The sequence below is a fragment of the Camarhynchus parvulus genome, chromosome 7, assembly GCF_901933205.1.
Source record: "Camarhynchus parvulus chromosome 7, STF_HiC, whole genome shotgun sequence".
Lineage (NCBI taxonomy): Eukaryota > Metazoa > Chordata > Aves > Passeriformes > Thraupidae > Camarhynchus > Camarhynchus parvulus.
The window spans coordinates 31,205,556-31,232,499 of NC_044577.1; the positions used below are offsets into that span (position 1 = coordinate 31,205,556).

Consider the following 26,944-nt stretch of genomic DNA (forward strand, 5'->3'; position numbering starts at 1 on the left):
TTTCCACTGTGCAGCCTTTTATGGCTGTTTCAGTGAGGAAAAGTATGTGAATATCCTTCACCACTTGCCCCTTTTTATGGTCCTTGGCATACTTCCCCTTGGACTAAATTGGGTGAAAATGTTGTTGGTTCTGTGTTGCTATTCAACACACCACAATTTCCAAATGTTTCCTACCATCAAAACGAATTAGTGGATGACACTGCTCATTCAGGCTCTTGTTCTGCTTATTTCTGGAAACATTTTCCTTCCTGTTTCATTCCCTTAATTGTTGTTCACATTTGACATCTAAAAAGCTGAAGAGACATCTGTAAAATGGTAAGCAGCTAGAGTTAGATGTGGGCTGTGTTGCAGTCACATAATGGAAAAAAAATCTATGAAAATTGGAACTTGGAATAAAAAATACACCATGCAGCTGTATTGGAAAGCTCCTTTGGGGGAGCTTAAAAACTGGATACTTCAACTCTCACATGCTTAGGCTGGGTTTAGTCAAACTCCAGCTGGTAGAGAGTCCACAGATGGAAACGTTTTGCTGGGACCTTGTGCTGCTCTGAAAACACTTCCCTCAGTGTGCAAGAGCTGGAGCGCCCACTCTGCTGCCTCACACTCCCCTGTATTTGTGTTTATGCTTGTCAGGACTTGTTATTTTATTTTATTGATAGTGGAGATTGCATTTAGCTGAAATTTAGGTAGTAAATCCTTGTAGCAAAAAAAACTTGGGACCGGTTTGTAGAGAAGAGGCTCCAGGTGTTTGGTCTCACCGTGTGTCCTGCTTTGCTTGGGAGCCTTGGCTCGGGGGTCCCTGCTCCTGCAGGACCTCAGGGAAGCACTGCCTGGCTGAAGACATTGCTCCCTGCACCTTTGTGAGGAGAGACATGTCAAAGCAAACCAGTGCTGCACAAAAATGCTGAAAGGGTCAAAACTCCAAAGAAAGAGGTGAGAGCCTTTGGTGGCTCAGCAGGTAACAGCTGGTGCTGCCATTGTAAGTACAGGGCATGGTGGAAGGGAAGCTGCCAAATCCCTAGAGTCCCCTCCTGGCTTTAATTCCCTCCTCACCTCCACAGGAGGGTGGAATTGGTGTGATCAGCCCCAGCTGTGCTGCAGGCTTGGTTAACAGGAGGTTGGCATTGTCACTTGGCCTGTTTAAGAGGAGTTGCCTCCACTCGTCGCTCCGTGGTGAGGTGAGGGGTGACAATAATCCCTACAGCCTGTGTCAGCATGAGGTGAGCTCAGAAGGGTGCTGGGTTTGGTGCCAGCAGTGGGAGCTGACAAAATGGGATGTTTCCCAGTTACTTGCCGAGCTAACTTTGAAAAAAATGTACTTTGAGCCTGCCTGCAGCTGAATGGTGGTGCTGGTGTCAGCTCCTGCAGGACCTGAGCTCTGAGCTTCCCTTCTCCTGCAGCTCCTGGGGAGTGGGCTGGAGGCCTGGGGGCAGCTGTGCCCACTGAACAGGGAAAAAGCAGGAACTGCTCAGTGCTACCCCCAGTACTGATCCCATGGCTGAAAGGAAAACAGCAGCTCCCAGCCTTGGGGGAACAGCAGAGGGAAACATCCCTGGCTGCTCTGCTGCTTGCATTAATTATGCTCTCACATTGCATAACCTGGCCTCACGTGCCAGGCCACAGGAATGTGTTTTTGTGTGCTGCTCCTGAGCAGTTCCTGGTCCTGGATGAACACATCCAGAGGCACAGGGATGGCTCTGTCACAGCTCCTCTTGGTGGCAGCACACCCAGCACAGGCAGAGAGGTGAGAAATCACTGCCAGCACAGCAGAACTGTGTGGAACCCCTGTCAGAAGCATCTACACAAGTCCATGAATTCCAGGGATAATCTCGGTTCAAGGAGCTTCCTCAGCTCTTTATTTGACTGCCAAGGAAAATGTGTTGTCAAGTTGGGAACAAACATTCCTGGTCTGCATATTATTAAGGTTTAATAGAGGGACTGGGTGACCTTGGGCTAGATGACCTTTAAAGATCCCTCCCACCCTAAACTATTCTATTAATCCTTGTCCTCATCTCCATGAGCTGGCCCACAAAAAAGAATGCCAGAAATGTCTTCACTTTTTCCCAGGCAGCTGGGACTGCAGAAATGCAAGTGGTATTAGCAGTGGTGAGCACCTTTGTGGTACATTTCCAGCTGCAGGTGTACCTACAGCTGAACTTGACCACATCTGAGGAGCTTCTTGTCTGGGATCTTTGCTTCAGGTCCATTCCTGGAACATCATCAGGGAGCTTCTTTTGAGGCTCTTTTCCCACCGTGGTTGGATGATGCTTATTTATGGCCTGCCTACTATAGCAAGAAGTAAAATGGAATAAATCAGCAGCAGATATTAGTCTGGTGATGTTTTTAAATGACAAGATGCAAAAAAATCTGGCTTTTAGTTAAAAGTGAACATTATCATTTCCCATGCCTACCTGGTGTGTGTGGGTCGCGGCTGGGGATTCAGGATTGCAGCTCCTGTAATCCTGACAGAGTTTTTGAGCTCCCTTCTCTGCTGAACAGTATGGCCAGATTCAAAGCATCTGCTCAGTGTCACAGTCACTTTCAGGGATTAATTTGCAATTCTGAGCTTGGCCAGACTTTAATAAGTGTCAGTTTGCAGGCTCATTCTGGCCAGTGCTGCTCCTTGTGTGAGCACTGAGGCTCCTTCCTTGCACCCTGTGCACAACAAAGAGCCCCTGGCAGTGCTGAGGCTGCTGTGATCACCAGGCAGGTTATTAGGGTGGCCAGTGCCAAGTTTCAGGTGATTAGTCCCAGTGCTTTTGAGCTGTTGCAGCTTTTGAAAAGTCCACCTTCCCTTAGCCTAGCCAGAAGCAAACCTGCCATCTCATAGTCGGAAAAAATCAACAGGCACTGACATTTAATAAAGCAAGCTCATATAGGAACTGTTCCCTCTGAGGTGGCTGGCTCGAGCAGTGTCACAGGAGATGGATGAGCAGTTATTTTCTCTGCTATTGTCACACAGAGTCTCCTCGATGCCAGCTGGCTTTATCACCATTTCTGAGAATCATTTTTTTCCTGGACTTTATCAAGTATCACAAGGATTTCTGTTATTTTCTTGCATTTACCTGCTAATGCTTTGAAGCACCTGTGGTAACTGAAAACTCTCTGCAATTGGTTTAAGTTAATCTGGTAAAAGTATGATTAACTTGTTTACCCACATATCCTCTTGCAGGTGAAACCTCCTCAGAGCATTCCAGAGTTCCAGAAGGAAGTGTGAAACTTCATTAACTGAGTGTTTAACCTTCCTTTGTGCATGAGCAGCACATCTGTGCTCCTGTTTGCACTCAGCATTCGAACAGAACTATTTAATGTTTCAGCTGGGTGTTGGTTTGAGTGTCCTGCATCCTTTCAGTGGTTTGGGACTTTGGTGTGGCAAAGGTTATACCAGGAGCTCAGCACCACCCTGTCCCTTCTCAGTTTTCTGCAGCACTGGGCTACAAACAGGCTGCTGGACTGCATGGCCCTGGGGACCAGCACTTCTGTAGCTCTCAAATGTCATTCTCAAAATTCTCAATGGGACTGAGTGGGAGTAAAGCCCTCAGGGAGGTGGAAAGGGGTAAACAGTATCAAGAAAACTAACAAACTCATGAAATGTCTAATATTGCTGGGTTCAGGCCCTGGCTCTGTGATTCTGAGGCTGAAGATATCTGAAAAACGCTATTAATCAGTGAGGAAGTACCAGCTCACAGCTCCCTTCACGGAACTGATGTGAGAGAAAAACATAATGGGAAAAGCAAAAGGGTCTTGGGGTGGCATTTGAGATTTAAAAATCCACCTGTGCTGAGTACAGTGAGCAGTCCTACACTTTCCAGTCCTTCTGGAGTCCTTGCTGAATGCTCCTCTGAAGTAGCTCCTTTGTCACCTTACAGCTGGGTGACATCATCCTGTGACAGCAAGGCACAAGCAGCATCAGCACTGATGGCACCACTTTGCATACAAATACAAAGTTAACTGATCCAAAACATGTGAAAGCAAACGATAGCAGCAGGGCAAATTTCATTTTGCCATAAGGAATCCTGTATCAAGGCATGTTCTCTTTCCAATACTGTCACACTCATATGGGCACTGCCAGGGCTGGGAAAGCACTGGGGGGTCTCTTCCAACACATATCTGTGGGAGTTGGCTTGTGCTAGAGATCCTTAAGGACCTGGTCAAGTCACAGATGATGGGAAATGCAGTTTTAACATCCTACTTGTGAAAAAAACCAGCATCTCCACTGTACCTCCCTCACTGATCAGTATAATTGTACATCTACTCTCCTATCTGTAGTCTTTTGTTATGTACTAGAAATGGGCATTTCTAGCTACTCACCTACTTACCATGGCCTTATTTCAAACTCTACAGTGGTCTGTCCTATTTTTTACTCACCTGTGATAAATAGAAGCAATAATACTGATTCTCTGTTGTGAAAACTGACCTGGAATACATCAAATAAAGAGAAAATGGCTATAGCCAGAGAATCCAGTTTAATAGCTGCTATACAGGAAGACTTTGTTCTATGATACATTCTGGAAATAGTTTTCAAATGTTACTTACAGATACTGTATAAAATAGATACCAGTTTTATTGATTATACATCAAGATTCTTCAATCATTTAACCTGCTATTAAGTAATATAGAAGATGTGTGGTGGAAAGTGAGCAACATTTTACAGGACAATCTAAACCTAATAAATAGATCTGTATCTCACCATGAGATTGAGCCACTGCTGTGCCTTTGTCAGACTACAGAGCAACCACAACGTCACACACGCTGCTACAGCTGCAGATGGTAAAATAGGAGATGAAAATCCCATTCCTTGAGCAGCTCCTCTTCCCTGCATGACTTTTTTGGCTTTGGTCTGTACAGTAATACTGTGTGTGCTTGTTTGGTCCATGCAAAGCTATGAACAGTGTCTCATTAAGAAAAAATAGAATTTAAATTGAAGAGGTATCGTTTCAGTTAATCTGGGGGTAAAATGCAGAATCTCTCTGATCACAGGAAGGGCAGTGCCTGCTCTTTCTGGGTGTCTGTTTCAACAAGAGGGTGGAAGTAGCTACTCAGGTGCTTTAAGCAACACAGCTCTTGGTGTCCAGACTCTATGTAAGATACCCTTAGTCGAAGAGGTTAGCAAGGATTGTACTCCTGTTACAGCATGTGTTTGGGAAAATACAGGCCAGGGGAGAAAAAAAAATTCCAAAACTCAAATCTAAAACTGGCACTTCTTTACCCACAGGCTTACCACACCATGGAGAACACTTTCACTCTGGAATATACAACATGGCAGCTGGGTTCACGCTGCAAACTGCATGTTTTCTATTGTCACAGGAATCAATAGCATACTGGAAATAAATAAGGAAATTAAAAAAATAAAAAAAACCCAAAACGCTGCGGTTTGGCTGAATCGCAAGCAGTGTGCACAATATGCCAGATTTACAGAGAGATTTCCCATTCAAACAAACTTCAACAGAAACAGACCACGGGGGAACAAACTGCATGTTCAGGAAAATACCATTGGCACCTCTTGCCAGGACGCTGTGGCTTTACAGTCCTTGCAGGGAGAGGGCAGCACCTTCACTCGAACATCTCGTAGTGCCGCGTCTGCCTCACCCGGGGCACCATGTCCATGAGCAGCCTGCAGGGAGAGCACAGGGCTCAGCTGGAACACAGCTGCTGCAAACAAACCCCTAAGGCTTGTAGGGTTATTAAGAAAACACCAAAAGTTAACCTATGGGTAATATAATATAATATAATATAATATAATATAATATAATATAATATAATATAATATAATATAATATAATATAATATAATATAATATAATATAATATAATATAATATAATATAATATAATATAATAATAGAATAGAATATATGTATTATATATTATATATAATATTATACTATATATAATTATATAATATAATTATATAATATATTAAAATATAATATATAATTTAATATTGTGTAATATATCATTATATAATATATAATTATAATATAATACAATATAATATAACATAACATAAGATACCTATTACATAGGTATATACCTATAATATAACTATAACCTAACATAATATAACTAATATAATATCAATTAATATAATATACCTATTCATTATGCTTGTAAAAGAAAGCCCTCACATACCTTATTCTCAAACAATGCTCATGATAATATTTACCCAGACTTCATCACCTAATAGCTAACTGGGCATACCTTGTGATAACTCTAAATAATGGCACCAGAACTTTGTCACTTTCAGTTTAGTGATTATTCATAACCCTTCAAAGTAAAATACACCTTGGGCCATCAATGGGACCCTTAGAATGACAACTCACTTGTAACTTTACTCAAATACTTCAAGAATCAAATATTTTAAAGACATTACAAAAACAAAAATGTGTCATTTCTCCTCATGTGCCAAGATGTGGCCTCTGAAACCTAATTAAGAGATGTTTCCTCTGATAATTTTGAATTAGTTTTGTAAATATTACTTTCAGAAGCAGTTGTATACCTCACTAAATACAATTCTTACAGCTATAGGGTGTGTTACACTACTAATATCCACTACATAGCACTTTAAAGTGTATTTTTTAAACAGAAAAGGGGGAATGCCTTTAATAGTGTCACCTAAAACAGGTGACACTATTAAAAGGATTTAAAATCTTTAGAGAAATGAAGACAAAGGATTTTATTTATTTAAGAATATAGATAACAGGCCAGCTGTAGTCTACCATATAAAGGATCATGCACAGGACACACCCAGAACTGAATATTTAAATATTCATGAATAAAAAAGAGCTCAGGTGGTGTAAGAGCCTTTACAGTTGTCCAGAACCATTAAGTTTTACAGTGGAAATTGTGATTATACCGACCTATTTAAGAGTGGTACTCCCCATTAAAATGTTAATTGCATTTTCCAAGTTGAAAAAAAAACCAACCTAAACCCACACAGTTTCCAGCTGAGGGCTGACTGCAGCCTGGCCAAGGGCTGCTTCTCAGTGGGCATAATTCCAGCTAAGATGCTCCATCTCCCACTTTCTCTTGTGGCAGGTAAGCCATGAAGGATAAAGTGCAAAATTTGGGTTAAGGGAAATTGCGGCAGCAATGAAGGGCATGGCAGAGCTCCATTTGATTTTTTAATTCAGTTTCTGATGTGAATCAAGAAAACATCTTAAAATTCAAGAGAAACAGCATCTGAAACATGAGCAGCAACCTTCAGTTCAGAGGTTGCCAAAGGCAGGGCTGGGACAGAAATCAGTAGCAAGATCTCTCTTTAATTTTGGGCACCTTTCCTTTAATCCAAAGGCAAAGCAGTGCTCAGAAATGTGCCATAAATGCAAGGAGGACTGATTTTATCCATCATTTCTGGTTATGTTTCAGATATTTTATTTCAAGTATACAAAAATCGAAAATTATTCCGATTTCTTTTTAAGTCCTGGTTGCTTTCCAGCTGATGTGGGGAGCACAGCCCTTTATAACCCTTTCCACACATTCTGCTCCAGCATTGGTTACCAGTCTAATAAATTCCAGGGACTGATTTCACTGGAATTACCTAAACTCTTAAAGGCTATGACCTCCCAGATCTCTCAGGGCCCTGCCTGCTCCCAGGAGATACTCACTTGATCCCATAGGCAGATATTGTAAGTCCAATTAACACTCCTATACTGCCATCCAGGAACCAGACAGAGGAATTGTGTTTAAACACTTCTGCACTAAGAAGGATGGAAAATCCCATTATTCCACCTACAAGAGAGTTGAAACCTAGAAGGGGGAAAAGAAATAATTAAAGGATGAACGCCAGGAACTCATGGAAAGGGAAATGGTTTTGCACAGTTTCCCTGTCAAAGTTTGGAGTTTTTATCCCATTCCATATATTTATTTGCATGCTTGGCACTATTGCTTAGGGCTGCAGACATTGCTGATGACATACAGGATAATCCTGGTAATATTTTCTATTTATGCTTTACATATACCACAGTAGCTTCTTATCTAGTATTTACAATTCTAACGAACATCCTTTTAAGATTCCTTTTTTTTTTTAACCTGTTCTCTTTTTCTCCAAGACTGTCCCTTCAAAATTCTCACAGAGCTTTTGGAAGAATTAATGCCCTTTTCCGTTCAACTCCTGTTTGATTGATTATTGATTTGGGGTTTTAGAAGTCATTCCCTGTGTTCTGGTTTTAACTCCAAATTCCCTTTTTCTGATTTTTTCCCACAATAACCCAAAAGATACCCCTGTTGTTCTACACAAAAAAGTCACTGAGAATGCATTAATTTGATAGATCCATACACTATTTAACCTAGATAGGAAATGAAATATCAAACTTGAAATATTCTATATTGCTTGGTGAGTCGGCTCTAGCCTGCTGCTGTTTACAGGACTCAGACAGGTTTTTGCAGTTCCCATGACTGCCAACAATGATACACCTGACACTTGTTCCTGAGCCTGTCCTTTGATCCACACCTCTCACATCCAGTCTTTGTCTATTTACTCATTTATACTCATTGAAATGATGTATATTGTGTCCATAAAGAATATAAAATATAAATTAATAATTAGAATTTTAAACCAGTGTTACTTCCCCTGCTCCAGCTTAATTCAGAATCCATCAGCACAAATGGATTCATGCAAAAGAATAAAACATTTTCATGCCATTCTTGGCTGATGGTCCCAAATAATTGAAAAGCTACTTGCAAAGGAAATTGTTTTCCCTTCCTGACTCTCATTCAGGCAAACCTTTCTCTGCTGGTGTGGCAGGAAATCATGGAATGGCTGCAGGTATTAATCCAGACACTGCTCTGAGTGTAAGGCCAGCACAGGAAAAAACAGGTGGCTAAATCTGGGTAGGAAACAGGTACCTAAAACCCACAGGAAAGTTGGCTGACATCACTGACTGTCACAGAGTTGTCCTCTGGGATGTCACAAAATTCAAGGCAGGAAATGGCTATTTTTATTACCCAAAAGGCCAAGAGCTTTTGCTGTAAACAAACTGTACAAGTGACATTTTGCCTCATTAGGATTCATACATCCAGGATTTAAAGAGATATTGCTGTTAAGCCCTAATCTAAAAAAAATATTAAAAGAAAATTAATAGAGGTTTAATGCATAAAAGAGAATTTGCTGTTCTGAAAATAAACCTATTTTTCAGGAATAAGAATTCATGCTCCTTTTACTGAAAACAGTTTGTTGGTCTGGAGCCAGGGATCACAGGAGGTAAATTAGCAGGAAACAGAAAACACTAAAAAAAGATATGCAAGGGACTGCTAAATCTGTCTCAGCTGCTGAATTACATTGTCTCTTCCTGATCATTAATAAATCAAGTACATATGTAAATATATCTTGTGAAAGCAGATATTTAACCACACATGTTAAGATCAGCCTCCTACATTTTCTAAAGTAGCTCTAAAGAGGAGAAGAGAGATAAAAACCAGGCTGAGGTAATTGTATATTTTTCCCTATTTTTTTTTAATCAAAGAATGAGCAATCTCCAGCTCAGAAGCAGTATCATTAGCATGAGGATGTAAAGATGTAATTATGGGGAAAGAGATTTCCCTGTCATACAGGAGAACAATTCAGAGCTGGAGTTTTTTAGGAATTTTCAGCTAATATTTTGGCTGAATGAGCTGCTCTGTTTCAAAACTAAGCTACATTTTTTTGAAGGGAGGGTTCCCCATTTGCCTGCCTAGGCACAGCTCTGAAATGGCCAACGTGTCCCACCCTGGCAGGGAGGGAAGTCAGGCTCACTGGGCTGCAGTTCCCAGCACCCTTTCCAGAATCCTTTCTGCAGGTTGGAGACATTTTTGTTTTCAAATGTCTAGAGTGGCAGAGCCCCTTGGGAAGGATAAGATCTCTGAGCTGGAGATCTGCTGGGAGAGAATCCCAAATGCAGGGAGGCAATGGCTTAGTTGTAACCCCCTCACAGCTATTCTGATGCCTTTTTTGCTTCTTTCAGATTTAAAATATAAATACTCATGAAGAATTTATATAAGTGGGATGATAGAGATACTCATAATATGTGCTATCACACATCATCCAGAAAAAAATTAAGTATGTTTAATTTGCTTAAAATAAAGCAAAATTTATGTATCTCTAGAGTAAGCTGAGAATTGAATTTCCTTAAAGTGAAATCTGTAGCAAAGAGCAAAATAATTTAGGTACCACAACCCATGAATCATGAACACCCTACAGTGTTTGTATACACTGAGTATTTCACACTGCCCTGGCAGGTAAAACTGGGAGAGGTTTGTAGGGGGCTGTGAAACTTCTGCCATCACTGTGGCCTCACCCGTGTGAAGGGCAGGTCCCTGGGATTTCTGGGGACTCAGGAGCTTGAGCTCTGGCAGTCAGAGGAACATCTGGACCTACTTTGAAAGCATGATTTCCAACCTGCCTTTAAAACCAGAAGCAGTCAGGAGCTGATGCAGTGAGGTGCTCCAAGGGTTCAGGGGAGGAGATCCACCCTGTGCCAAAGCCCAGCAGGGCCAGAGGAGTGCAGGGCAGGGAAGGGTTTGCCTCACACCTGCCCTGCCCCAGCAGCTCTGCTGAGTGGCAGGGAAGCACTGTGGTGACAAGTGACACCAAAGGGATGTCACCAGCACTGTGATGATCCCTGCTGAAGGCAGGCAGTGCTTCTGCAGCAGACTTTGCTTCATTTGAGCTTTCAGGATTTTACCAGGCACAGGCAGTGAGGATGGAGGTGACCTAACCAAAGCCCTCTAAATTGGTGTCACATCCCCCTGCTGCAGCCTAACTCTGACTAACACACCTCTAATCCATTATCTGCTCTACCTCTAACTCTGATATTGCTCACTATCCACATATCCACTGCTTGGCTTCCACCAGGCATTACTCATAATATTTCTAGCCATAGGATGCATTAGATGGTTGGAAAACCAGAGTCAGGCTAAGTCTGGTTTGCTCTGTTACCTGAACTCCAGACCTGAAGCAGCTGTGGCAGAGGAGAGAGCTCTCCCAGCACATTCATGGACAGCACACTGAACTTTTTAGTGGTGTTAGATAGCTCATTTCAGCTGAGCTCTCTGTGCTAAAGGCCAGTGGTACCACAGACTGTTCCAGGGTTTGGGTCTGGGTTTTCTCCCATTTCTCAGTGGCTGCTTTATTTCAATGTTCTTTCACAGCTCTCATCATGCGGGGGTCCCTGGAGGAGTCTGTAAAAGCAGCAGGATCAATGTCACACTCACCATCAGTTATCAGTGCTCTGCTTGTAAGGACCTTTCCCAGCATAAATTTGATTACTGCCAAGACTGTGCAAAGGATTCCACTTAGAACAGAGACACTATACAGAAAATCATCCTGGGGGAAAAAAAAAAGTCAGACATTAGTATGTCTTCTGGTTGTGTCCCATCTATTAAACGAAAAATAGTACTAATTACTCTGCTACTTATTTATTATTATCATTTGTGCTACTGAGAAACACACCCTGAGACCAGGATTTCCTGCCTTATGACTTCCACAACAGCTGGTGCTTATTTTGCTTATATTGTCACCTGCAATTGCTTTTGCAGCCATAATTAATGGCAGTTCCAATCAACAAATTGTGAATTGACCCAGCCTGGTCAGAGTCAGGAGGTGATATTTACCTGAGTGGGGGCTGAGTGCAGACTGCCAGGGCATCCAATGCCTGATGCCAGCACTAATGAAGTCCCCACAGGCAGGAGGAAGGCTTGAAAATAGAATCCCACTTACCAGACCAATATTGATTCTTGGTGTAAGAAATAACCATTTAATGTTGTTTCTGATTCTGGGCTTGCTTTGATTTTGTTTCATTTCCTTTTTCAGAAGTCTGGTTCAAGCTACATCCATAAAACTTCTGATGCTGATGTGCAGAGTAAGGTTTAGCTCTTTCATAGGAAACAAATTTTTTCATGGACTTCACATTTCACAGAAACATTCCCATTGCTCAATTTGCACGTGAAACATGGGTTCCCCAGGCTCCCTCAGGAGAGAGCTGTGTGTCAGGGCAGGCAAGGAAGAGTTAGTTACTATTGTTTAACACCATTCTCTAAAGGCCACCAGGAGCCCCCCAGCCCTTCACTGGTTTGTGATGGTTGGGCTGGGAGGACACTGCTGGCTCTGACATGCTGCAAGAAGTTCCCTAAAGGGGCTCCCTGTGCCTTCCTCCCCCTGAGGAGCATCAGCCCATGGGCTGCAGAAAAACCCACAGCTCTCAGCTGCCCCCTAACCACAGAGCTCTGCGTTACATTCATTTATTACTCTTGATAGAAACTTAAATTCAAGCTGTGGCAACACCAGTACAAGTAAAGGAAACAGCAAGAATCCTTTTTTAATTTGTATCTGCAGGTCTAAGTGGGCCAGTGCCACTGGGACCCTGTTCCTGATGAAAACACTCTGGCAAAAGTCCCCGTTGGTACCAAACATTGTCATGGTGATTCATCAGCTGCTCCATCCATTTTCATTATTTTAGCAGCAATTTGAAACCCAAAGAAATCAAAAAATGGTTTTGAAAGCTGCTTAGGAAGATACTGGGAATTAGATTACTGATATAATGTACTCATATCCCTAAATAAATCATTCAATATTTTTTATACAATTTTGTATGTCATATAATTGTAAAAGTCTACTTCACTCACATCATGAGCTCATTCTCTCTAGGCCTGGTACAATATTAACAATATTAACTATTGAGACAAAATGTACTGAGGGAAAGAGAGTAAAATAGAAGCAATGAGAACACAGAACTCAAGTACTGGGTAAAGGAAGGATAAAAAGCATTCATAAAGTCATTTTAACAGAACAACTGAAAAATATCCAGGCAATTTCCAAGTTCTAGGGAAGGACTAAGGAAATAGTGGCAATATTTGGTTGCTGTCAATCTAACAAGGAAAACTGGGAGCTCTCAGAAGGTCTGAAATGACAACAAAGCTTCAAAAGTCTGGACAAGCTTTGCAAAAAACCCTCAAAGTTTGAGATCCTTGTCAAAACTATGCCTCTAATTTTTACATATCTTTCTCAAAAATGTGTATTTTAAGTGCCCAAAGACTTCATTTGGATAGCCTAACAAGTTTTGATTGGCTAATCTAATCTTTTACCTGATATTTAATATACAGCATAAGGCTTCAGAATAATCTGAAGCAGAAAGCTGTGTTCCACCAACATTCCTCTCATGTCCCACTTGGCACAAGGACAACATGAGATCCCTTGTTTCCCCATCACCCCACAGACCCTCCAAAGAGCCTCTGATTCCTCCCAGACATCCCTACCTCCTATCTGTGCCTTCCCCCTGTGTGAGACACAGGCTTTGTCCCCAGCACAGAGCTGGACACCGCAGGCCCAGCAGAGGTGACAGAAGAAATCACTTTGCTATGGACAGAGTGTCACTGCCAGCCTTGGGATGACAAAATGCACTTTTCCTACACCTGTGAAATCCTTGGGAATGCACTGAAAAGCATTACAAATTTTCACTGTTTGGAAAATATCTACGGATCACAATACAAGATATTTTGAAAATTGTTCCAGAGATGTTCGAAATTCCAGTTATTGATTCAGAATCCTGACAATGCAATGCCTTATTCCCTGTGCTATCATATCATGTTTCATCCTCTTCATGGCACTTTATTCAGAGCTTTTTCTTGGTTTTTTTCTTGTCATGGCATGCCACAAATTTTTGGGGTGAATTCAGTGTTTTTCCTGCACATGTCAAGAAAACCACAGTATGCAGAAATGCATCTTGCTATTTGTTCTATTTGTTCTGCTATACAGTAATGATCAAAATGAGTCTAGCTACTCTTCTGGAATCTAAGAATGATCTAAATGTAACAAAGATTTCTGAATGGAGTCATGAATTACTGAACAGGCTTTTTTATAGAGGATACATATTCAGGATTTAGATATTGTTTCTAAGTTTGACTTTTTTTCTCCCCCACTGAATCACACAAGCTCATTTTGTTGCCAATACTAACCACTAACTACTAATCACCAACACTAACCCCTGATAAAAGAAAAGACCAAACAAATCAAAGCTGCTTTGTTATCACTGTGGATGCAAGAGAGGGAAGAAATTAAAAACCTTGCTCTGCATGCAGATGCTTTTGGCTGTGCCAGACAGCTTTTTAGAAGGCAGTATTCCTGGGTTTAACTCTAAACAATTCCCAAAATCCCTAAACAACACCAAAATCTCTAAAAAACACCCAAAATCTCTAAACAACACCCCAAAATCTCTAAAAATTACCCAAAATATCTAAACAGCACCCAAAATCTCTAAACACTACCAAAAGTCTCTAAACAACACCCCAAAATCTATAAACACTACCCAAAATCTCTAAACAGCTCCCAAAACCTCCAAATAACACCCAAAAATCTCTAAACACTACCCAAAAGCTCTAAACAGCATTCCAAATCTCTAAACAACACCCCAAATTCTCTAAACACTACCCAAAATCTCTAAACAACACCCAAAATCTCCAAACAACACCCAAAATCTCTAAAAAACACCCAAAATTTCCAAACACTCCCGGACCCCGCAGCTCCCCGCAGGAGCCACCGGGAGGCGGCAGATCCCGCACGAACCGAGCGCGGCTGCGAGCACCAAACCAAGAGGAAAAACCCTGTCAAACTCTCTTTTTTCAGTACTTCTCTGCTCTTTCTGGAGCCCCGGAGCTGGAATAAGGACAGTGAGGCCGTTTGCTTCTCCAAGGAGGTTTTGGGGGTGTAACAGAGCGGCCCAAAGTGGTGATACCAGCAGCCGGGCTGCTCCCTGGGCAGGTGAGGGTGGAAGAGAAGAAAAACACCTCAGGGCATTGCCCGGGCACTGTTCTGGTGCCAAGCAGCTGGATCTGCTTCAGGACAGCAGGATTCGGTGAATCAGCCGAGGGAAGGGTAATTCATCGAATCCTGGGCTCAGCAGAGGTGAGGGACACGCGAGTGACAAACGCGCTGGGCTGCGGGCTCCAGAGGGTTAAACACGGCTGTGAAATGATTCCCATGGAACGAACTCACCCTTCGGAGAGATGGAGGCAAGAAAAGCCCTAATGGAGATGTAAATTAATAAAATCAGCCGGGCCATCTGGCACCACGTCCCTGCGGATCCTGCCCTGTCGGCAGCCCCTGCCTCCCCATCTGACGGGCACTGGGGGCACGCAGCACACCCAGCCAGCCTCACCCCACGTGTGCTCCGTGGTATTTTAATTAAAGCAGCAGCAAATTGTGACAGATGAGAAAAATTTAAATTCTGATCATTTCCATCCCATAAAGGTTCCCAGTGTGGTAAATAAAGCGCCTTCCTTTTGCATTTCTTTTCATCATATTCCCGCACTGCTACTACACTGTACATGAGCCCTTAATTAAAGGACATCTATATCTGATTAGCTGGCTTCAGGTACAGACCAGCACTGCACATAAAGCAAGGTGCCCATCCTGGGCTGCCTTCTCATTACACAGCATTTTAATAGCTACAATGTCCCTACTTAATATTTATTTTATGCTAGGTTTTATCCTGTGGTTTTATGCTTTCTTTCCTAGGAATAAAATCTTTTCCTCTTTTACCTAAGAGAGGAATAATAGAAGCCAGCAGGCAGCTTTCCTCACTTTGTCCAAATGCACTGTCCCCAGCTGTGCAGCTGAGAAGGGGGGGTTGCAAAATTGTCACAACAGTTCTGCCCCTGCTTTCAAGGATTTCACCAAAAGCAGCAGTAATCTTACAGCTTCAGAAAAAGTTTGTTGTTTTTTATGTTGCAACTTGGATCTCTTCCTGAATCTACTGTAGAAAACTAAAAAAATTTAAAAACCTCACAATAGATTCTTCAGTGCTTGGCTTATTAGGTAGAAAAATTTTAACTCAATTCCCAGCCTAGTAACTAAGTTGCAGATGATTTGTGTTCCTAAACTTTCCCTAGAATGCATATTGCTAATTCTGACCCTAAAACGTTGCTCTGATTTCATGTATTGTTTTCTACCAGCTCCTCTCTGCCCACTCTCCTTTAGTTACAGCCCTTCCACTTCTGAGATGTAAAAATGTTCTCATTTCACCTGCACTGTACAGTGTGGAGTCAAAAGGAATGGGAGGGAGGAAGGTCTGTCCTTCCTTGGTCACTCATCCCACTGCAATCCCAGAACAAGCTGCTTCTCCCCCCCCAACAGCTGCAGCTTCCTTCCACTCCTCTGCCCAACTCCTCACTCCTGCAGGAGCTGGGAATCACTGGTGCTGCCCTTTTCCTGCCATTTTTTTCCCTTTCCAGAGAAGCTGGTGTCTCACAGTGTTTTGCCTCTGCTCTGCTGAGCCTGGCTCCTCTTGGCTGAGGAGGTAGGGATGTGTTTCTGGAATGCTACAGATGGTGTTGGCAGGAGCAAAGTCATGGCTGGCCCAAACTGAGCTGAGTTTGTGTTGTTAAATATTAATTTTGCTCATCTCTGCAACTCACCATCTGTCTCCTGGAACCCAGCAATGACCCTTCTTCAGTCCAGGTGCTTGGTGGCCATCCTCCCCAGCGCCTGCCAGGCTCTGCTCCCCATCCCTACCTTCATACACTTCCCACAGCCCCCTGCTCCTCCAGCTCCCCCAGCAGCTGCCAAGTCATCTGGGCACACTGGGATCACTAAAAGCCCCTCTGCAGAGCATGCTACTCATTCTAAAATGACTCCTCTTCTTCCCCTGAAGGATTATGTTACTATATAGAGAGCAACAGAGATGTTTCTAATACAAACACTTTAAAAAAGAAAAAAATTCCAAATCTCTCTCACACTTTCTCCCAAGTAATAAATAGTTTATGTAATCAGTCTGAAGGGAGCCCCTGGGAAGCCAGAGGGTCTCTCTCACTAGCAAGCTTCAAAAGGGATGAGTTCTAATTGCACTTTACTGTCAGAAAACAAACCAACAGCCCAGTCTCTGACTCAAGCAGGAGACAGTCTCTTCACATGGAGATACAAAGAACTATTATTAGTACCAAAAAAAAAAAATCTTATGAATGTTTAAACTTGTCTTTGGTGTGACAAAGCAATCCCACAGCACAGAATGCTTTTTCAAGAAGCAGATGACAAAGTCAGGGTGTGCTGGATGCCATGGCAAGGCATGGGGCCTGGGAGCTCAGGGAGCAGAGAACTCTCTTAGGTGACCTTAGGGCTCCTGCAAAGTGTCTGCTCAACTATTAGATCAGTCATGCTTCCCATTCTCCCAGAATTCATCCACATTGCTTTAACACCAAAGTTATGAAACACAAATTAAAATTGTGTTTGTCCGCCCTCAGAAGAGTGAGACTGGTTTTTCCTATGAGCAGGGAGCTGAGACCAGCAATGCATTCCACATCACGCACCAAGTGGGGAGCAGCCACCAGCTTTTCTTTCTTATAAAATCTGGAAAATCTCTTTATGATAAAATCTGGAAAATCTGCTTATCACCTAAGCAAAGAATGATGTGTAGCTGTTCATTTGCCATAACCCTGGTTTTACTCTTCAGTTCAAGTATCCACAACATTCTCAACAACCTGCAAGGAGCACATGTATTTTAGGCCAAACTCCAAGCCATACATAGAAATAACAATTATGAAGCAGGATTCTCATGTATAATTAATGTGTATGATACTTTGATTTGAAATGGCAAGCAATAAATTATATATGAGGTTTATAAATGTATAGGGAAACGTGTATAAGGACATATGTGTATATAATCATAAGTGTTATTTGCTATGTTGCTACTGGCCTAAAATTCAACTGTTGACATTGTTGAATATATATTTTTGATGTATTTATTTTCAACTATTAAACCAATGAATCAATTAGAACTCACAAAGCTACACTGTGCCACTCCTACCTTCCTCTTCCAGCTGGAATCAATAACATACAATAGAATAACATATGCCCTAATTTTTCAAGAGATTTCATTTATGACAGCATTGGAGGCACCACATGAGATGGGCTGCACGTCCTTCATACACAAACTGATTACATCTTGCCTTTGTCCTGCAGGAAATGTCACAAATATTGCATGATGCTTGCTTACTCTTGCAAAAAAGTGTCCTTTGCCATACTAATGAGGACAAATGCCAAACTGCATTGACATTACATGTGTTATACTATTACCCAGGGAAATGCAAGCAGTAACTGAATAGTAAATGGATATTGATTTACAACCCCAGGTGAAATTAAAACAGCCTTTCCCAGTGTGGTTGGGTTGGGCTTTTTGAACCTTCTTCAAGAAACAAGAAAAAGTCTGCAAATTCTTAGTGGCAATGGTCAAAATAAAGCACATCATTCACATCTAAATTATGTTTGTACTACCCAAGAATATCTAGTAGTTGACATGATGAAGGTAAAGGGGCAAATGATGAAGGGTTTTTTATCACAGAATTGGCAAGCAGCAAATGCAAACACAAAGCAATTCTCAAAACCTACCCTCAAGGATTTTTAGATTCCTTTCTCAATATATTGAAAATAAAATGTCAAAAATCACTAAAATCTGCACAAAAATCCAAGCATGTCATCAACAGTATGCAAAATCACTATTGCTTCTTATTTGTAGTGAAATGTGTGTGTATCAAATCCTCAGGGACATCATTGGCTGTGGATATTGCTCTCTGAAACATCAATAAAGGAATGGTAATTCCTTCCCCTATTGGGAATTATCTTATTATGGCTAACACAGGTTGGAGAACAAATGCTGAAAGTAACAATAAGGGAAATATTCTGAATCTCATAGCTAGGGGAAAAGGAGCCTCAGTAAATTATTTCTGAGCCAACAAGAAATGATTCTATTTTAGGTTCAATATTCATCATTGTAGGAAAAAAAAAAAAAAATTTTAAATTACATGATCTGAGAAATATTCATTTAAAATTAACCTGAAGGGTAAACAAAAATGAAGACTTTCTCTTCCAAATGTCAATTACTGATTAGCTTTTTAATTCAGGTGTATTGAACAAGAGCTAAAATTATCAGAAATTTTAATTCCAAACACTCCAGAATGAAGAGCAGCTGGCCTACTTCATCTAACCCTTTCAGCAAGTGCTGGAACAAAGGAAAAAAGGAAAAAAAGGGAGAGGGAAAAAAGTCAAAGATCTGGCTGGTGAAAAATATTTCCTTGGGGATCAATGATATGAAACTGAAATAATAACTGCAGCATGTCATGTTGAAGCAGGCCCATACAGAATAAATATTCCCAGCTAAATAAAAAATTCCCAGCCACATAAAAAATAGGACAAGAACACAGAAAAAACTGGAATTTGCGGCTGTAATGTTCCCACACATCAATGGCACATCTCTCTCTCCTGTATAAAATTTGGTCTCTTTGGGTTTTGCAATATTACCGTTTTTTGGGGGATTGATAGTGGCACTGAAAGATCCTGGGAAGGGCTGGGGGCAGGGTGTGGACAGGAATCTTACCCAGAAACTGAAGCATTCTACAGATACAAGAGTAGGAGAGAAACAGCAAGATTTCCTTCCAAACGTGCTCCAAGGCAAGTGGAAAATGCCATCACATCTCTAAATTCTCCAAATGAGGAAGCTTGAATTAAAAATATTTCCAGGCAAGTGAGAATGGAGGTCACAGCTGGACAAAGCAACTGGCACGCACGTGCTGAGAGAAATTGTCTCCATCCCCACACCCAAATTTGCCTCCAAAGGAAAATGAGGCATCTCTACAAATCCAAGGTGAGGTTACACGGCAGACAAATCTCCTCTGGAAGTGATAGGAAAACTCAATTCTCCTCATTACTCCTCTCTCCAAGAATCAGAAACCCATCATATGTTTTTTAATGTTCACAAAGGGTAATGTAAAAATCTTCAAAAAAGTGGGAGAAAAAAGATCCATTCCACTTCTCACTGCACATATTCAACACTGGCACTTTCCAGCCCTCTTGGACAAACAGATCCCTTCAGTTGCAATATTTCTCCTATACCCACCTTATCATCAACCCTAAAATTCATGACTTCAGTAAATAATTCATTTCAAGACATACACCATTCCATGGATCATTGCTGAAGAACACTGCTCTACATCACAAATACCAAAAAACATTGGCACAAGGGATGGTGTTTTGAACACTGAGGATTATTATTATTATTATATCTCAGTTGCCCAAAAATGAACTTTTCCACACAATTAAGAGATGTATAATTAATAAAAATACAGAATTATATGGTAAGCGTATAATTAATTGTCTGGCCAACTCTCCTGACACAGAATATAATTTTTCAAGGCAGGCTTCTTTTTAATTATAATATAAATACAAAGTCCTGTGCAAAGGGAAAACCTTTAAGTTTACCTAATAATGACAATTTCTGGTCTTGCTGCTAACTGCAGGAAATGAAATCTACAGTTAGAGTTCTCTAAAAATATCAATTCAGTGCTAAACAGTAATTTGCAAAAGTGAACATATTGCATAAATCCCTGGTGACCCTTGTCCTTTGGATTCCGTGGGCTCTCCAGGCTTTCTCATCTAAAGATGGAGATAAAATTAAAAAGAAAAGCATGAAGAAAGTCACTCAAAACCAAATTTGGGGCTTTTGGGCCAGTAGGGTCATGGTTGCTGTTGCATGTGGGAAACACACACACTACCAAAGCCAAAATTCCAGACAAACACTTCTCATTAAACTCATCCAGATTATTTTAAACTAATTAATCTACCTGGTCATTAATATCCTGCCTCACAGGCTATGCCAAAGTTAACTACAGTCCTCAGCATATCCAGCTAGGGAACCAAAAGGAGAAATCCACTATTTCAGTGTTTCCCAAGGTTTTGAGGCATTCGAAAGAATTAAAAAATCACTGCCTGTGCTGAAAGCCTGTGTTGTGACATAACACTACCTACTGGTTATTTTACTTGAGACACAGCAAGGGGTAACGCAAACCAGAAGCAGAAAAGGAAGGGAGGGGCAATATCAAGAAATACAGAAATTCAGGAGCTCTAGTTGTCCACCCTCCTGTGCCAGTGCAGATCAGGAGTCCTGTCATTCACAGGGTTTCAACAAAATCACATCCAGCATGGAAGAAAAAAGAATTCAAATGGGTGACTGGAAAATGCCTGGCTGAGCTAACCATGAACTCCTGCCCTGTAAACTGAGCAGCACCTCTCTGCAGCCTAACAGGAGCCTGGGGGCATTTAAGCCCCTTACACAATGGGGAAGTCAAGGTGGAAATGCCATTAATGGGCAGTAAAGCTGTCATTCTCTTCCTGGTCCTCTGAATCCTTCTGAGGGTAGCCAGACCTGCACCTGAAATCACCATGTGAAATGGCAACAATACAGGAGACTCCTGTTTCTAAGTGTCGACATAAGTAACAGAATATCTGCTCAAAACATTTGGAAAACACTTCAAATTATTTCTTAATCACATTATTTTTATATTTTCTCTTATTGCTGGTATTTTCATTAAAGCAATTCTTTCAAGATTCACTTTAAGAACAACAAAATCTCTACATTAAATAATTCCCAAAATATTTCCAATACTTTTTTGCCATGTGCATATTAAGAACTCACAGATACATAACGAGTGTGTCTCATAAGGAACAAGAAATACAATGAACTTCCTATAATTGATCCAGAATTATTCAAAAGTTACTGACTCTGCTTTTAGGATTTTAGTCATAGTTCTTTACCATTAGCAAGCAGATACTTAAATACCCAGTCTATTTAATTTCTAAAATTAAACTTGTCCATATCATATTATTTTCTCCAAAACTTCTGCAATTTGAAATGAACTCAGAGAAATTATTCCAAAGTTCCTGAAGTTTACCAGAAATAAAGACATAAAAAGAGACTTTATAGCTCTGACAATAATGCAGTCATTCATGTTGCTTTGCATTATTATTATCATTAGGTAAATCTTGAATCCCCCATGTAGAGCAGTGCATTCCCAACCATCTCCATCCTCAGGGCTGACAATACCAACTTTGTGTTCAGCATCTGAACACCGAGGGCAACATTTTCCAGTTGGGTTTTTTGCCACATTATCTCCCTTAAGATTGAAGTCACACAGCTAAAATTTCACAAGATTCTTTAAAAATTACCCACATCTTCAGTGACCTTTGCTGCAATAAAGGGCAACAAGGATGTAAACTGTACTAAAAAATCATGGGACTCTGACACACATGTGAAACTTCTGTTGAGGCACAGATCCTCTTAATTTAGTGCTGAGCTCTTCACCCCAGTTTTATACCAGTTTGGGACACTGGTGGAGTTACACTATCTTTCCTTGGTCTTCATGTTCTGCTCTTGCTCACACCACAAGGATAATTCCCTGGTCTCAGAATAGCAAGTTAACATCAAACCCCAGTAACACAGATAGCACCAGCAGAAAATATTTCAGGTCATTATTTTGATGTAGAACTGGTTACTTCACTGCCATGCAAAAAAATATTAATAGAAAACATTGCTCCTGTTATATTTATGATATATAGTCACACATTAAAACCAAATTACATGGTAAGATACTACAGAAATTAGTATAATTAGCAATTAGTTCATCAGTGGCCCAACAGGTAGAAGACAGCAGCCTGGATAAAGGAGCAGAGGCAGAAACTTCTGCCTCCTACTGATGACATTTGAGCAGATTTCCCCTCTGCTCAGATGCTGATGGCATGGCCTGGGCAGGTGCAGCTTTGCTGGGAGCACAATCAACCAACAAAGACCCAAAGAACTGAAAGAACAACAGTTTCTGCTTAGAGCAGCTAAGGGAGCAACAAGCAACCTGAAAATCTGCATCACAGTCAGGCACAGCTATGGAAGCTGGAAAGGGTTCTATTCAACACCATCCTCTTCCCCAGTTATTTTTAATGTTGGCAACCCCTAGACATTACACCTCACTGGTCATGACTCGCAGCAGTGGTGCTGTCCCTTGAGCCTTCCATTTTTCACTGTTACTCTGAGTTTGCACAGAGATAGTTCACCTGTCACACAACCCTTGCTGAATCAGTTTCCCACAGGGGGATGTACTGAAAGGCTCTGTAATTAAAATCCTTGCCATGTCGTTTAAGAGACATTGAACAAAAGCACCATCTTTTTTCATCCCAATCTACATTCCAGGCAGAATTGCCAGGTATGAAAATCCTTCAGGGGTGTGTGTATGTGACTTTTACCCTGCCACCAGCCATCCACAGCCCATGCCCTGCCAGATACATCCTTCAAACTGTTGGTAGTTCTTGCGTGCCTAGATGAGTGAGAACAGTCACAGCAGGACGATTATCCATCCATATTTACTGGACTGATTCCATATATTTTCCTACTGTAACTGCATTTAAAAGCATTAAAAATGAGGAAGTACAATATCATAAAAATCATAACATGCAAATCATAAAAAATGTTCACAATCCAAATATGAGACATTTCTCCCCACGTCAGAAATAGAGCCCTCTCTTGTAGATTGAACTTGTAATGATGAAAGAGTTAGATATAGATGAAACAACTTTTAAATTTCTGTTCCTACTGATAGAATCATTAGAGCATTTTCTCACAATGAATTAGACTGAGACATCTAAGTTAACCTGATATACACTACCAAAAATTCACCAAAATGAGTGTTTTAATTACGGTTGTAACCTCCCTTTTCCCTTCTTCACTGAGTCAAGACTATATATTTCATTTTCTCACTAAACAAGAGTCAAGCTGTAGCCAGTTTGCACTGTTTGGCTTCAGACAAGTTAAGCAGCTGTACCTTAGCTGACCATCACAGCAGGGTCTCCCCTCACCCTCACCTGCCTCCTCTTCAGCCTCACTGGCACATGCCCCATGCTCACCCCCCAACCCAGTTCTGTCAAAATGTTTTGGTTGGGTTTAAGGACTGACTCCTGAAAGTGTTTGAGCTAACCCAGATCATTTTGACAGAACCAGGCTGGTGAACTCCATGTGCTGCAATGCTGGCAAAGCTGAGGAGGCAGTAAATTATGAAGACTGGAAAAGAGGGCAAGCAAAATGCAAAGAGAACATGAATCACCTGCAGTCAAACAATGCACCTGGCTGCAATTCAGTAACCTGCCCACTCATGGGCTGTGCTACTCAGCTTCACCCAGATTCCCAGAAACTACTGAACAAGCTTCTGGAATTGCCCAGCTCCTTGCAAGTTTCCATGAGAACACAAGACCCAGCAGGTCATCTGCCCTGCTAACAGTGGGCAACAGATGGAATCCCATTTTGGCTTTCTGATTTTCCAGCTCTGCCTCCATCTCCTGGTTGAAAGGAAGGAGTTTTGGTTTCTGTGTGGTGCTGTGTGGAGAATGGCACCTGGCAGGGTGAATCCTCAAGGTGAAAGGCTGAGCACACAACCTGACCAAACTTCACAAAGCTCTGAGTCAGGTTGTGCACACAACAACTGAACTGACAAACTCATTTTATTTGAGCACATTAGGAAGAGTCTTGTGGGAGTGGAACCACTGCCAAATGGTTTTCCCAGCGAGCAGCTTGTTAAGATGAGTAGGAGTTAATAGCCAGTACTGAAAGGAAGCAAGCAGGACAGGCCAGAGCAGAGCTGAGAGAAAGGCCACTGGGGAGAGCTGCTCCACAGGCCAGGTAGGGGCTGCTTTCACAGCCAAAAGAAAGCAGAGAGCAGGAGAAAAGCCCTTTGTGATGCTCCATGAGCCAGTCTAAAACCCAGCTCTTTCACCCAGCATGCTCCCCTCACCTGTTTCATCCCTGCTACACTTACATGGCTCTGGAGTTGGAGGCAAGAGCTGGAAGACATTAAAATATAATCCAAAAACATATTTTTCCACACTGAAAATAAAATACTGAAGCCATTGGAGAAGTAAACTGTGGAAACATTCTTCTCATAAAATTCTAGTACATTCATTAAGCCCAGAGAGGCCTCCTCTCTGTAAGTGAACCCCCACAGTCCTGTGTAGAAGCTTTAAGTGGTTATGCTGAGAGAGATTTGGGGTCAAATCTATACAAACCCCATAATTAAACTCCAGAAGTAGACTAGACCCCATCACATAAATAAAAAATACTGCTGGAAGAGCAGGGCCAATGTGAGCCAGGCAGGAAAGGCACCTGCTAGAGCTCCACAGAGTTCAGTGGGGCTGTTGAAAGGAGACTTGGCAATTCTCAGTCCCACTGGCAGGGCGGGGAATAAAGAGAACATTTAAAAGAACAGGAATCACCTTACCACTTCTGGAAGCACCCTCTTTGCAAGATCATGGATGGCTTTGATCACAATACATATTGATGACAGCAGGAATATGACACCCAAGATAACACAAGCCCTGGGGAAAAAATAGAGAAAAATACAAAGAAATGTTAAGAACATATTTGAAGTTGCCGACTCTTCCAGGGTAACAGAGGGCGACAGAATATTAATAATAAAAAAAATGTCTTAAGGAGCTAAAGATAGAGGCTTAAATTAAAGAACAGAATGAAACATCCAGTTCTTCTCCCATTCTTAAAACCTGGATTATGTATGAGAAGACAGGGCACAGCAGATGATGTTCCATTCTCTGATGTTTCAGAGAAAAGGACCTGCCACTTCTGCTCCTGATGATTTATCACAGAGCCCTCTAGAGAAGGACTGCTTCTCTGTGTTTGTTTGTTTTGCTAGGATCTCCCATTAGAAATTAATGAAGGGAACTTCATTCTCTTTACCAAGCCAGCAGAGATATTTGGTAAATGTGGTCAGTAGCACAACAGAACCTGGAATAGCTGTTTCCTGCCCTTTCCTCCCCAGTCAGGTGTGACATGACTCAGGAACTGGCCCACAAAATCTGGCTGACTTGCCTAAGGCCACTTGCTGAGCCAGTAACTGCTTGACATAAGAGACATGAACTTCCTGCAAGGATATTCTGACATTTCATCTGACAACCATTCTGAAAGACAAGCTTTTCTATCCCCCACAACAGGCTTAAACCAACACAGCCCCAAATCTGTGGGTAGCTGGAAACCATGGATCACACTTCCTAGAAGCAATACCTAGAATTGGATGCCCACTGAATGCATCTTCCCTTTCCCTCAGCACATCTTTTATTCCCTGCACACTTCTGGGCAAGACAGGCAAACATTCCCTGGGGAATGCCCTGACCACTGGCTGGATTTTGTTCCCACAGAAATCAGAGAGTTTGGGGTTATCTCTATGGACTTGCCAAACACCCAAATATTTTGCAAATTTGCCAGCAGATACACAACGGCTTCAGCAATCTTGATCTGTTCCTCTTATTCTCCAGCTCAGTTTTACTGTGGCAAAAGAATTCCCATCCACCTACTTACCCAGAAATAGCTGAAGTAGATAGAAGGAAAGAAAGATGATAACAACAGTGACAAGGGTATTAATAGCAGACAGAAATGCAGACTGAGGTTTGAATAAGCATTCAGTGGTCGTATTTAGCAAGCCTAGCTTCTCCTTTATATGCTGGCTTTTGGAATCCACAGCCATGCAAAATTCATGAGTATAGTACTTCAAGCAAAAAAATACATGGTTTTGCCTTCTTGAGTGTATTGATTTATCTGCAAAACCACTAAGACACAACACTGCACTGTGTCTTCTTTTAATCTCATCTGCTAGAAAGAAATAATTTCTAATTAGCCTGCAAATCATGCAAAATTCAACTACAAATGTAAAAAATAACAAACCTCCTAAAATTAATCTGAGAAACTGTAGTACATAATAAACAAGTTGCAATTGGTTATTGTAAGCATGGTCTACTTTCACTGTACTAGACCACAAAAATGTTAATACAAGCCAGCTCACTTCCATCTGCTAACAATCACTGGTGTGTAACTACAGAGTGTTTCCAACTGCACATGAAGGGTGTTAGTGCCAAGGTACTTGGTAAATGCAATTTCATTAATAACATTCAATTACATTAGGTGAGCAAACTGCCATTTCTAAACAGGTTTAAATCGACTGAGAAATGCCCATAAAAACTAGTGAAAGAGTAGGATGCAGAAGTGAGGGTGGACTGATAACACAGAGAAGAATTTAAAGACAGCCCAGATAGCTTTGTCCTAACCCTTGACTCACATCTCCAGCACCTATTGAGGATCATGTCCTTATTTTACAGCCATTTCTACC

At 41.5% G+C, this 26,944-nt stretch overlaps 1 protein-coding gene across 3 annotated transcripts in view; it reads right to left on the reverse strand.

The window, feature by feature from the left end:
• Positions 1 to 4,447: 4,447 nt before the first annotated feature.
• Positions 4,448 to 26,944, reverse strand: part of TMEM163 (transmembrane protein 163) — an 87,788-nt gene continuing 65,291 nt past the window's right edge. For all 3 annotated transcript variants that reach the window (XM_030952171.1, XM_030952170.1, XM_030952172.1), the window contains 4 exons: positions 25,049 to 25,145; positions 11,189 to 11,300; positions 7,606 to 7,747; positions 4,448 to 5,614 (listed from right to left, as the gene is read on the reverse strand). In XM_030952171.1, the coding sequence (XP_030808031.1) occupies positions 5,554 to 5,614; positions 7,606 to 7,747; positions 11,189 to 11,300; positions 25,049 to 25,145 (412 nt within the window). In that variant the 3' untranslated portion in view covers positions 4,448 to 5,553. The remainder of the gene's footprint in view (positions 5,615 to 7,605; positions 7,748 to 11,188; positions 11,301 to 25,048; positions 25,146 to 26,944) is intronic.